The sequence below is a fragment of the Dreissena polymorpha genome, chromosome 13, assembly GCF_020536995.1.
Source record: "Dreissena polymorpha isolate Duluth1 chromosome 13, UMN_Dpol_1.0, whole genome shotgun sequence".
Taxonomy (NCBI): Eukaryota; Metazoa; Mollusca; class Bivalvia; order Myida; family Dreissenidae; genus Dreissena; species Dreissena polymorpha.
In genome coordinates, this window is record NC_068367.1 from 7,770,041 (window position 1) to 7,785,079 (window position 15,039).

General features: G+C 36.9%; 1 protein-coding gene across 1 annotated transcript; it reads left to right on the forward strand.

The window, feature by feature from the left end:
- Positions 1–720: 720 nt before the first annotated feature.
- LOC127855921 (uncharacterized) lies at positions 721–2,605 on the forward strand. Its single transcript, XM_052391835.1, has 3 exons — positions 721–860; positions 1,944–2,193; positions 2,327–2,605. The coding sequence occupies exons 1-3, from the start codon at positions 721–723 to the stop codon at positions 2,603–2,605; spliced, it is 669 nt and encodes a 222-aa protein (XP_052247795.1).
- The last annotated feature ends 12,434 nt before the right edge of the window (positions 2,606–15,039 follow it).

A 15,039-nucleotide genomic window follows, 5' to 3' on the forward strand; every position in this document is an offset into this window, starting at 1 on the left:
ATGCACCCAGTCCGAGTATGCACCCACTCCGAGTTTGCACGCAGTCCGAGTATTGCACCCAGTCCGAGTATTTTATCCAGTCCGAGTATGGCTCTTAGTCTGAGTATTGCATCCTGTCTGAGTTTGCTGCACCCAGTCCGAGTATGCTGCACCAAGTCCGGGTATGCATCCATTCCGAGTATGCATCCAGTCCGAGTATTGCACCCAGTTCGAGAAAGCTTCACCCAGTCCAAGTATGCACTCAGTCCTAGTATGCTGCACCCAGTCCGCGTAATGCATCAAGTCCGATTATTGCACCCAGTCCGAGTATGCACCCAGTCCGAGTATACTGAACCCAATGGTGTATTGCATCCAGTTCAAGTATGTACCCAGTCCGAGTATGGTACCTAGTCCGTGTATTGCACCCAGTCCGAGGATGCACCCAGTCTGAGTATGGCACCCAATCCGAGTATTGCACCAAGTCCGAGTATGGCTCCCAGTCCGAGTAGTGCACCCTGTCCAAATGTGGCTACCAGTCCGAGTATTGCACCCAGTCTGAGTATTGCACACAGTCTGAGTATTGCACTCAGTCCGAGAATTGCACCCAGTTCGAGTATGGCTCTAAGTTCGAGCATGACACCCAGACCGAGTTTTGCACTCAGTCCGAGTATTGCTCCCAGTCCGAGTTTTCCACTCAGTCCGAGTATTGCACCCAGTCCGAGTATTGCTCTCGGTTCGAGCATGGCACCCAGTCCGAGTATTGCACCCAGTTCTTGTATTGCACCCAGTCCGATATGCACCCAGTCCAAGTTATGCACAAAGTCCAGGTATTTCACTCAGTGCGAGTATGGCACCCTGTCAGAGTATTGCACCCAGTTCGAGTATAGCACCAGCTTTAGTATTGCACCCAGTCTGAATATGTCACCTAATCCGAGTATGGCACCGGGTCCGTGTTTGGCAACCAGTCCGAGTATTGCAACCAGGCCGAGTATGGCACTTAGTCCTATTATGGCATCCAGTCCGATATTGCACCCGGTCCGAATATTGCTCCCAGTTTTACTATTGCACCCAGTCCGAGAATTACACATAGTCCGAGTATTGCATCCAGTCCGAGTATGGCACCCTATCTCCAAGCAGAGTTGTCGTTCCAAGCTCTCAAAGAATGTAATGTAACCGTGGTGCAAGAAATTGTACACTGTTACACTGCGGTTCATTACATTCATGTATGTTGAGGCACGAACGACAACTCTGCTAGTAGAATGGAGATTGTATGGCACCGAGTTCGAGTATGGCACGCATTCCGAGTATTTCACATAGAATATGTTTTTCACCCAGTACGAGTATTGAACCCATAGGGAACCGGCGCAGTGTTGGGATTGCATAAAAAACAATGCTAGAAAAAATCAAATATGAATATAATATATATATATATATATATATATATATATATATATTATCTATATATATATATATATATATATATATATATATATATATATATATATATATATATAGCTATATATATATCTATAGAGAGCGAGAGAGAGAGAGAGCGAGAGAGAGAGAGAGAGAGAGAGAGAGAGAGAGCGAGAGAGAGAGAGAGAGAGAGAGAGAGAGAGAGAGAGAGAGAGAGAGAGAGAGAGAGAGCGCGAGCGAGAGAGAGAGACCTCATATCTGATCCTATATATATATATAATATATATATATATATATATATGATTTTTTCTAGAATTATTTTGTATGCAATTCCAACACTGTGCCGGGTCCCTATGATTGCACCAAGTGCGATTACGGCACCCAGTCCGAGTATGGAACCCAGTCCGAGTATGGCACCGAGTCTGAGTAAGGCACGCATTCCGAGTATTTCACCTAGAACGTGTATTTCACCCAGTACGAGTATTGCATCATTGCGATAACGGCAACCAGTCCGAGTATGGCACCCAGCCCTAGTATGATGCATCCAGTCCGAGTATTGCATCCAGTAGGAGTGTTGAACGCGGTCCGAGTATTGTTCCCAGTCCGAGTATTGCACCCAGTTCGAGTTTTGCACCAACTTTGAGGATTGCTCCCAGTCCGAGTATGCTGCATCCTGTCGGAGTATTGACCAAGTCCGAGTTTTGCATGCAGCCCAAGTATCGCACCAAATCGAAAAATTGCATCCAGTCCGAGTATTGCACCTGTCAGAGTGCTGCTCCCAGTCCGAGTGCAGTCCAGGTACAATGCAAATAGTCCGAGTAAAATACACCCAGTTCGCGTATGCTGCACCTAGTTTGAGTATGGTACCCAGCCCGAGTATAATGCATCCATATCGAATATGATGCAACTATTTCGATTATGATGCTTGTAGTCAGAGTATGACGTACCCAATCCGAGTATGACGCATGCAGTCCGAGCTTTATGCACCCAGGCCGAGTATAACGTATCCATTCCGAGTATGACGCATGCAGTCCGAGTATTAGGCACCCAGGCCGAGTATAACGTACCCATTCCGAGTATGACGCATGCAGTCCGAGTATTAGGCACCCAGGCCGAGTATAACGTACCCATTCCGAGTATGACGCATGCAGTCCGAGTATTAGGCACCCAGGCCGAGTATGATGCTCCCGATCTGTGTAAGCCTATGTAGTACTGATTATTTAAAAAGCAATATTAGTGACTCATGCATGAAAACACGCTTCAAAGTCTACTTGTGTGTTTGGTCTATCTTTATGTGGGTTTGAAGCTCAGAATGATAAACATGTCTATAACGGATGGAATACTTAGTAAGCCGTAGGTGTAACTCATATGAACGATGTCCTGTTGTTTAAAAAAAAGGAGTGCTACTAAATTTGCTGTAGTTTGAAAATCACTAATTAGTCTGAGTTCACTTAAGCACGCAAATCTGAGCACGGGGTGCTTTAAGGGAACTATTGTAATAACCCGTTTCATAGCGTCCATCGGTGTGCGTTTTATGTGGTGTCATGTGCAGAGTCAACTTAAAGGCCCATACCACTCTAAAGGCCACATATTCTCCAATATTGATATAAATTGCTTGACAATATCTCGACCAGGTTCGAATTGGGGACACGTTCGTCAAAATATAGATCAAAAGGTATGTTTTTAAACAAACCAGCAACCATCTAAAAGCCACATTCGGACTTATTATTGATGGATCTTGGTCATAATGTTTATCTTGAAATATGAAGGCCAAATCGAATCTGGGTTACATGTTTCACGAGGTCAAATCTTACAAATATGTACCTCGTTACCACTCTAGCCATATGTAGAGCTTTTTAAACAAGAAAGATAACTAGTATTAATATTGAATTTCAAATTGTCTCAGAAATTTTAAGGTCACATAACCCCAAACCTGGAACTTCTGTTTTTAGGGTTACATGCAGTCAGTTTGATACTTAGCACACATTGTTGAGTGCATGCTGCCTAGGATTTGTAAAATACATTGCAAATGGTTAGTTTTGGTATCAACTTGAAGGTATATTTGTAGGCAATAAAAAAATAAGCCATATTGTGCTCTACTTTTTGTGTTGATGGTTCCCGGCTTTGAAAGTAGGTCATACTATTTGAGCCCAAAATGGTTTTCTGCACAGCTATCAACCGGTTTGCCTATTCTAAGGTAAATATTTTGAGTTACCACGTATAGAATTTAATGACATGCATTTTTTTCAAAAGATTATGCATTTATCTTTCCAATGATGTATGATGATATAGTGGGTATGCGCTTGATCATGGTAAAAATTGATATCGAACTTTAACTGTTTTATATGTAATATAGAAGAAAATTAATTGCGCATGCGTAACCTATCATTTAAATGAAGAGTTATTCATCATATTACAGTTTACTTGTTCTTAGCATGTTTGTGCTATTTTATTGAAGGTTTGATCGTTTTCATGCCCACTTTCATATAGCATATAGCAGCCTCAGTGTACATCTGTGCGACATATCCTATCTCAGTCGTAATTTTACCATATTCATTGATTTTGTAATAACTTTGAAAAATATATCATCCATTTACCTTAATAGACGTGTCGAGTTCAAAGGTAAGTTGCATACTTAGTTGTTAAAGGTCAAATTTGGCCACAAAATAGCTTGAAACTCCTGTCTCTGTCATAATTGTACCATATATTGGTAGATTTTTTATAACTTGCTACAAAGTAAACCATCATAAGACAACGTGTCGCGTAAAAGAGTCGTCTCCTTACATCAAGGTCAAGGTCACATGTAGAGGTCGAAAGTAAAATTTGGTCATTAAGAGTTTGATTATTTCTGTCTCGGGCAAAACCTAGCCTTATATTGATGGATTTTGAAATAACTTCGCACAAATGCAATCCATCAGAAGACAAGTCGCGATTAAACCCTTTCTCCTTACCTATATGGTCATGGTCATGGTCACATTTAAGAGTTCAACGATCAAATTTGGCATTAGAACAGCTCGCTCGGACTGAAACCGTGTCCAATTCAACCATTTTCACAGTCCGATACAACCCTTTGTTTGACCCAAGAGGCGAGAGCGTCAATTTATGTATAAAAGGCAATCTTATCGTTTCATATATAAGTTACAAATAAAACTTTTCTTAAAAAAATCCATGATGGGAACATAAGATAATAAAGTAAAAACGAAAGTTTCCTGCATCGAAAATATACCTACATATAGCCTATGGGTCTATTTTTATACACAGACATAATTATATAAATAATAATAGGTTGGTGAAGGGGATGGAGAATGGTTATCTGGCAAGTCGGAGGAATTTATCGGGTGGGCCGATAACATATCATAGCATTGTTTGGGAAATCTGTTATTATGCAGCATTAACAGTTTACACCAATATTTAATGCAATGAACAAAACAGACCTTGCATGTTTAAACATTTTTTCGGCATAGCTGTTTAATCCAGCTTGTCACGTTAGCTGACTTCGTAAGCGCCCAATGAATTTGAATATAAAATTTCCCGCCGGTAGGCATGAAATATTTCGAAACAGAAAACGTTCAATCAACGATCAGTTTTCACAGTTTACATTAATGTGTTGTTCAATTGACTTTCTTTTTGGGGGGAGTATAAGGAATGAAAAGAGACACTGCCATGCGTTTTGCAACGGTGTTAACTGCGTGTTCAGCATGAAAAAAAAATCATCTCTTATGAACATGTTTAGAATATAGAACAGTTTTACACTCAATTCTCGATATCGATGCGTTAAACATGCAAATGTATAAAGCTTTAAACAATTCATCGTTCCAGCAGTGGAATAGTCAACTCACGCTTATACATTACATTCCAACCCGCATGTTATCAAAGTCATTTCGCGGCTAGCAACAGAACCGTTGTATAAACGCCATCGCGTTTACTAGGTTAACTTGAAGTTTATTTGTACCAGAAATATCTTATATAAAGATATTCGGCGATATTATAATGATAATCATATCTTTTCAATAATTGCATGATAAGTACCAGTTTCGATTAATATAATTAGAAATATTCCACCATGTAGACCAAATTATAAAGCAAGAGCGCGATGATTCAATATACTATTTACAATATAATCAAATTACTATGTCCGACATACCACCAAAACAGGTCTGTTCGAAGAACGCGCGTATAAATAATTCAAATATGTACACCTTTTTTACGGGCGATTCGTGCATGGCCGGTTGACTTATATTTTTTCATTTATCTGCATTCTTCTTGTGATTTTTCTATTCTGTATCAATAGATATATGATAAACAAGGCTATTGCCAAGCAATATGGCCCCTACCGGCTCCACCATTGTCAGAAATTCCACCATTTGCAGAATTATTTTTTGGTTGCCATAGCAACCGCAATTTTTTACGTAGGAACAAAATGAAATGACGTGCATAATGTCCATATTGCCATCTATCCATGTTGCAAGTTTCATGAAAAAATATTAAGAACTTTAAAAGTTATCGCAGAATCCAGGAAACCACCATTTTTAGCAGTATTTCTAGTCTATTTGTTGCCATAGCAACCAGAATTTTTGACGTAGGAACAAAATAAAATCACGTGCATAATGTTCATATTGCCATCTATCCATGTTTTTAGTTTCATGAAAAAAATATGAAGAACTTTTAAAGTTATCGCAGGATCGCGAAAAGTGTGACGGACTGACAGACAGACTGACTGACAGACGGAGTGCAAACCATAAGTCCCCACCGGTGAAACCGGTAGGGGACAATGATATCGTAAAAAGCGAAATAAACCACACAGTATGGCACAACACCACGTAATTGATTTGATGTAGCTAAGAGCTGAGCAGAAAAAGGCGATCGCTATCATTGAGCTCATTGTTATAACCTTTGATCTTTGTCAACACCAACCACAATCAACGCCGTATATATATTTTTTAAGATATTTCTTGTTAATATTCAGATTTTACCTGGTTATCTTGCTTTGGATGCTGTGATAAAGATTCGAGCTTGTTCTAAATATTGTCATGGTAAACATTCTAAACAAGATTCATCAAGATTGATTCAACAGATGGTTGAATCTGGGTCGAGTGGTATACAATCTAGACCACCAGGTCAAGACAACATTAATTGGTATACAGAGAAATAAGCACAGCGCTTTATGACAATCGTGGTCTCCTTGTTGTATAATTTTTAATGTGCGTGCATATGTATTAACTAAGTCTCCGCTCTTAAGCTGGTTTTGTACAATGAGCCGGACACCAAGGTGACGACGAAGGCACTTCAATACAATGAGCCGGACACCAAGGTGACGACGAAGGCACTTCAATCCGTCAACTCAAGCTGGTTTTGTACAATGAGCCGGACACCAAGGTGACGACGAAGGCACTTCAATCCATGAGCCGGACACCAAGGTGACGACGAAGGCACTTCAATCCGTCAACTCAAGCTGGTTTTGTACAATGAGCCGGACACCAAGGTGACGACGAAGGCACTTCAATCCGTCAACTCAAGCTGGTTTTGTACAATGAGCCGGACACCAAGGTGACGACGAAGGCACTTCAATCCGTCAACTCAAGCTGGTTTTGTACAATGAGCCGGACACCAAGGTGACGACGAAGGCACTTCAATCCGTCAACAATGCATTCGATGTCCTTATGCTGATGGTCAACAGATGTCACATTTCTGATACAGATTTGACATTCCTTGCGGACATTCTTACACAATTGTCAAGGAAAGATCTCGTCTCTGACATACACACATTCATTAATCATACGGGTAAGAAAATGGTCGTGAATATGTATTCTAGTATTTTGTTCCAACAAATATATTTAAAAATCGCACCAGTTAATATTTTATTGCACGTTGTGTTTAATAGAAATTTCGCACAAATATCAACTCTTAAATTAAAAAATTGAAACATATTACACGAACACTTCATTTCAATGACGATTTCATCGTTGTGTTTAAATTATAGATGTTTTTTATTCGCATTGATTCGTTTTAAAAAATATATAGTTATTTAAATTATATAGTTCGTCCTTTCCCAATTACAAATCGCAAGATAAACCATATACATTCATGTTATACATTCCACTTAACTAGAAGTTGTTAAATTGACATCAACCAGATGACAACCGTGCCATGGGCACAATACCTAAAACGTCTGCAGGTTACGTAGAGGGGCTAAGCGCAGGTGGATCTTGTGGGCAAGGATTCTCAATAAAAAAGAGAAACTTAGTACTTGAAACATTGCTTACTCAAATTTGGATAAACATAAACATGACTGTTGTATTATAAGCCGATTTTGATTTCCGTTTGAAAATTGCATTTGCTTTACCTGCTTATCATGATGAGAGTGTTTGTTTGTTTAGCCATTTTAAGTTAGTAAAATTGATCACCGTTTGCGCGTTCGTGATCCCAGGGTGTATCGTTTGGTAAATTGGGTTACGGCCTTTTATTAATATGTTTTCATACTTTCTGTTCGTTACAGTGGCAATTTACAACTTGAAGAAACAACCAAAAACATTACTGATGAACAAAAGGCAGAAAATATTCCAGCCCTTGGAGGTAAATATTTATATTAGCTGTAAGACTTTGGCAATACTAGCAATAGTCTGTTTGATGCGAGTGTTTATGTTTTTGACTTAAATCATATGTATTGGACTAATTATATAACCATTTAGAAGATATCGGCAAGCCTGATCATAAAATTCCCTTAGTCAGTTGAGTTTAGGGCAGGCAAGTCAATTCATAACAGGGATTTACCATATGGACCATTTATCTCACGATCATTTCCTTTGACCAAATATAACACAGCTACAGAAATGACACATAATTCTCATTCTTGCTAATAAGTTTGCAAATCTTTCGGTTCTCTGATAAAGCGTCTACAATTTTGATGCTATTTCATTGTAATATTTTATTTTCATAATGGACAGCTACCGGTTACTATGTGGTTTGTATGACATGAATACAACCATGTTGCTTTTTTAGGTTTCGGTGAACTTCAAACCGCTTCCAACACTGTACTGGAGGAGGGAACGATTTGCACTTACCAAAAAACTTAATTAGTTGCATGCTACAAAAGAGGACATTTAACGTGTTGTCTGATAATATCAAACTTAACTTGTAATTCATAATCATTGGCATAATTGAAAGATGAATGCCCAACTGTTAATGAAATCATTGCGTTGCGTGTCTGATCGCATGCTTTGATTGAATAACTGTTATTCTAGCAGTAACATTAAATGGACAAGACATTTAGTTTAAACCTATTTATTTTAGCTCGGTTGCATCGAAAGCCTTAGGCTTATATAAACGCTCTCGAGTCCGTTTCCTGGGCCTAGAACCAGTACTTGGTGTCTTTGGGGAGATCTAAAGAACGCTCCCACGGTGGGGATCGAACCCGTGACCTCCCGGTCGCTAGGCGGACACCGTATCCATTACACCACGGCGACCTAAACTGGGCTTAATGCATGTGCGTTAAGTGTCATCCCAGATTAGCCTGTGCAGTCGGCACAGGCTAATCAGGGACGAAACTTTACGTGTATATTGGATTTTGGCTAAAAAGAGACTTCATTTAAACGAAAATTGTCATAAAAGCGGAAAGTGTCGTCCCTGATTAGCCTGTGCGGACTGCACAGGCTAATCTGGGATGACATTTTACGCAGATGCATTATACCCAGTTTTCTCAGAACGCGACTCATTTGTTTTTAATTTTACACCTCTAAACATGTATAGCTGTTCAATATACTCTTTGGAAACATATCCGATAGTGCTTGCGTTGTGTTTTTATCCTCCTTTTGAGACAACAACATTATAAAATAACTACTGCATGGTAACCTCAATGACAACACCAGTTTACCAATATTCAATCACTTAATGAGTTGACTTATGATGATTTTTTAGAACTTGTATTTTAAAGTTTGCTTAACATATTTATGTGACATTAAGAACTGAATTGCATATTTTGTTTATAAAAACGATGCATTATATATTAATCTCGATATAATAATCCCTGTGACATTAAAATTAAAACTGTATATTTTGAATACAAAACATGATGCATTTATACGTTTGCTTTTCATATTTCTATGAAATTTATAATAAAATAATATATATGAAATAAAAAAATGCATTGTAGTTATGCTTTGCGTCTGTCTGTGACCGTCATACATTTAAGAAAGAAACTGCGCATTTGATTGAAATATTATACATATCTATTAAAATCCGCGATGATTATAGGCACATTATCAATATAATAAAGCGTTTCAACAAAGTTTACTGACATTTCGAAAGCATTTGCTGAGCATGCACAATAAATTAATTACAGATGTTTTCGACGTATCATTACCCCATGAAAATTCACTGAAGCATGACGTTCGTGTAATAAAGCTTCATTTAAGATTGAAAGAATTCCTGTCCAAGGTTCCTGTACCACGTAACTTTTTCGGCTATGTGTGGGACAATCGGATGTCAACAAACCATCGCTTCAGGTACGTTTCTGACAATTTCTTCATTAATTAAAAACCATTTTCAAAAAACAAAACAAAGACGAGAGCCCAGTCATTGTCAAAATACACAACTGTGTTAAGTTTGCGCAAAATTAATTAAGTATTTTTTCCAAAAAGTGCAACTGCGTGTTTGAAAACACACAAAGTGTGGTATATTTGTTATTCAATCAACAAAAACGTTCATTATAATATTGTTAAAGGTTTAAAAAATAGGGCGGATACACATCTGATTCGGAGTCTGTGTATAAAAATGCAATAATGCTATGTGTGGGACACATTTTTGAAATGCTATGTGTGGCATGCAATAATTTTCCCGTCAGTTCTGCATTTAATCTGAACACAGTTGTGTAAGAATCTAAAACATATACTTCAGTCTGTACTGAAAATATATCAAATTTACCAAATGTTACATGATGGAATACTTAAGTAATTGTGTAAAGTTTAAACAATTTATGTTTAATTGAACATACATTTTAAATGAAATACACTGCGTAATTGTTATCCAACCAATGGTCTTTTTTTAACAAACACGCTATGTTGAACTGTAATATTTTCTTCTTTTTTTTACTTATTGTCTTTAAATAAATATCTTGATTGATATTTCTGCCTGATTATTAAATTCGGTCCTTTTTTATAAATGAATGACAGTAAGAAGAAAGTAAAAGCACTTGCTTTTAAATGGGTTTTACTTCTGTTGTTTTTCAGACTTGAAAAGGATAAGTCGAAGGATTTGTAACGCTTTAAGGCGCGAAGCTGTGTTAGAATTAGATGAACACCATCAAACCACACGGAAGGTTTTATGCGGCAAGTTAATTTTCAAAACCACAGTGACAGAGACGGACCCATCTTCATTCTGTGATGATTACGGAAAGCTATTTCAACTAACTATGCAAACATACCATTTATTATGTATTTTGGCATAATCAAAACAAAGTGTATGTATTGATATTTGTGTATATTTATGTGTTTTGTATCTATGTTATTAATGAAATCGATTGGATGAATATAAAATCTGAGTATATATGTTAATAAAACAATTGTTTCATAACAAATAACAATATAAATTCAATGATGAGTGTTTGTGGCCTATTAAGTTCATTTAGTTTCCAATATCATCTCCATATGAATATCTTAAGTATATCAAAATAAACACTTCATTAATAATAACATTGCTTTATAACCAGCATGCACATGTTACAATAGAAATCACAGCACCAAGTACATAAAGAAGTACATCAGTATTCGCAAAGTAACAAATCTTGTTATACAAACATATTAATGATCTAATTAACACGTAACAAATGACTTTGGCTTTGGGGGTTTATTATACTAACAAACATATTTAATTGTATTAATACTTCATGAACTCAATTTCAAATGAAATCTGAATAACTGAAAACAGTGTAAGATGTTTAATGAAAATACTCATTCGACCCGGTCATGAAAGGGGCTGCAAGATCTTGTTACCACCGCACCAAGTAATAAACAATACATGTTGTTCAATTTGTTGAATTGTCAAATTTGTATTTAATGTTTACTTTGATTGTTTTCTTTCACTGCAATGCTTGCACCATCTGGTAACAAAACAAACAGTCTTTTAAACTTTTGAACATTAATTATATATGACAACTTTTCATTGATCAAGATATCAGCACGTCTCTTGAAGGTGCTTCCAAAATACTTTAATCTCCCTGAAAAGAACAAAATACACATGAAATAAACTGTTAAACTTAGAAAAATAAATAAATAATTGTCATGCGTGATATATAAGATAGCTCAATAGGATTGAGATACGAATACATGATTTTACAGAAAAATAAGTTATTGATCCTTTTTTCTATTTGTTTAAATAATGCTGTATTATCTCTTTATGCTTATTTAATAACTCTCGTTACGGTCTAATATGTTTACACATTCCTGATAAAAAGCACACAACCATAAGTTCAATAACTTTTTGTAATTTTGTTCCAATTATATTCACATGACACCTTGCACAAACAATCCCTACGATTTTGTGTATTAAACGAGTGCCTAAGTTAGCAGTGAATGAAAATTTAACATTTTGCAACAATCAATTTTATAAAAACTCACAAGAAAAGGTTTGCAGGAACAGAAATATTTTCCTTCCCGTGCGTGGGTGGCTTTGTGTTTGGAGATTCCCGACTGTGTTTTGACCTCTCTACCACACTGTTCCCAAACAAGTGGCATTCTACAAGTAAAAAATATGAATATAAATTATCGACAATCATGATAATTTTGAGTAACATGAACGTCGTGATTATCATATTTTAAGCACGCAAAACAGTTCCAACAATGTTTTATTGACCAACTTTTGTTATTTAGACAGACTTAAAATATTATTGATGTTTATGTCAATCTTTCGATTCTCTAGTTTAGTTTGTATACAACAGATAGCATTTCAAAAACGTATCCCACACATAGCATTATTGCATTTTTAAGCACACACTCCGAATCAGAAGTATTTATGCAAACATATAATGTATGTAGCTTCTCTATGAAGAATTACAATGTCCGACCTATTTTTTAAACCTTTGACAATATTATAATGAACGTTTTTGTTAATTGAATAAAAAATATACCACACATGTCATTTCAATTCGTGTCTTTTCAAACGCGCGGTTGCACTTTTTGGAAAAAATTCTTTATTTATTTTGCGCAAACTTAACACAGTTGTGTATCTGGCAATGACCGGGCTCTCGTCTTTGTTTTTTTTATAAATGGTTTTGAATTAATGAAGAAATTATCATAAACGTTACCTGAAGCGATGGTTTGTTGACATCCGATTGTCCCACACATAGCCGAAAAAGTCACGTGGTACAGGCACCTTGCTGTCTGTAGTTTCTGATGAATATCCCGGTCACGCGCGTCGAGCCCATTGTCAAAAATGCGGGCAATTAATGATTGACATTTGAACTCCAGTGTGACCTTGATCTTTACACAAGGGGCGCATCACTTGGGCGTGACACGCTTTCTCCATATGATGAACATTTGTCATAAATTATTTCAAAATAGCAAAATTAATGATGCAGTAACATTTCGAACAAACTGTATTGTTCCAAAATCTGACACGCTACCTTTAATTGTGACCTTAATATTTGGGATGACACACAGTTGATTCTGGCGACAAACCATCTACAGATGGTTAACATTCCTGGTAAGTTATTTTAAAATACAACGATGAGATTTAAAATTTAAGTTTGAACATGTTGTATAATTCTTAACTTTGAATTCTATATGTGACCTTGACCTAGATTATAGTGGCTAGGCTCTTACAAGAGACACGTGACCTTGACCTAAGAGCCAAGAAGGTAGTTGTTGACGTTACACGCCTTATTCACATGATGAATATGTGTGGTAAAAATGTATTTTAAAATTGCATGTTGCATGATGAAGTTGCAGTCTGCGGGTGTATATTTGATTAGGTTCCATTCTTAATAAAAAATATATTCAAAAACACAATAAGTAAAGCAGTGTCGACAGACCGTTTATCAGTTAGGTATATGTCAGACGGACGTCAACCTAAGCTGGGCACGACCTAATGTGACCCAGATCGCGATTATGAAGGCTTATTTGACGCACGTCAAAAGCTGTGAATAGAACACCGTTGCGGACATAAATACTTGTTTGATAATATTATTTAATTTTAACTTATTTTAAATGAATTTTTTGGCGTTGTTTCATTGTATAAAGTGATCAAGAGTGGCTATAACGTCAATTCCAAATCGTCAGTGACTTTATCAGAACATTAAGTGCGTAACGGTGTAAATACACATTTTAATTACATTTTACAACTTTAAGAATTTCTATAAAATGTTTGGGTACATGTTTATATACTAAATTCTTCTTTCATTTGACACCTTTTTGAAGACTTTATGATGTTAAAACACGTTTGCAGTTTTTGTTGAATCTTATTGTATATAAAAGTCTTATTTTTTATGCGGCGTAACGGTGTTGTCACATTTGTAACGGTGTGGACAGATTATCTTATACTTTCATATTCTTGTTTATTCGCATCGTGTTTTTTACTAGAAAGTATGTCAGATAAGTTCCATGTAAAATGTGTGATGTTGTTTGAACGACAACGATATTGTTTGTATACATTTCTCCACACCGTTACAATGTTGTCAACACCGTTTCTCATTCAGCGTAACGGTGTAGAACGTAACGGTGATGACATTTGGGAATTCTGACAGAACTGATTCCAATTGTATTAATTCTCCTTTTTTGTCTGATAAATTCCACGTAAAATTTGCGATGTTGTTTGAATAACAATCGGCGATATGAAAACGAAGTTTATTCACACCACAATGTGTGTATATATTTGTGCACAGCGTTAAGATGTTGTCATCACCGTTACTCATTCAGCGTAACGGTGTGGACTGTAACGGTGATGACATTCAGGCATTTGATCATCCACAAACAGCATGCTACTTGTCTCAAAAACACATTTCGCACACATTATTTTGTGGCATCTAAGAATACATAATATTTGAAAATCATAAAAGAACACGAAGTGGAAATGGCAAAGAAAATGGAAGAACGGTGTTGACACTGAATAAAAGTACGTTCAATATTTTACATACTTTTTGATGATTTTCACATTTTTCGCGCTTTTTTCATTGTTTGATTATGACATAAAAGGTTGAAAGAATGTTTCCTTTTCGGAAATAGTTGTATCCCCTTATCATTCCCGTGCGGTGATGAAATTTTCTTCGTAACGGTGTCGAGTTAAAAAATTACGGACAGATTTTTTGTACCTATGACACCATAGGCGGATCCAGGGGGGGGGGCGGACGCGGCGTACGCCCCCCCCCCCCCCTTAAATCGCCGAAGTAGTCAATTTATTTGAAGTTTCACACTAAATTAGATATAAATCATCTATTTAAACTAGTCTTAGCCTTCAAAATCACTAAAGTCGTGAAGCTTCCGGGGGGAGGGCCTTCGCACCCCCTGGACCCCCAAAACAATAAACTATGCACTTGTTTGGCATAATAAAAAGGTACTTTGATGACAGTATATAGGGCGTGACATGCTCGAGAAGTTGTCAAAGCCTTCAAAATCACTAAAATCGTGGACCCTCAACAAATCTTTCAATGTCCCCTCC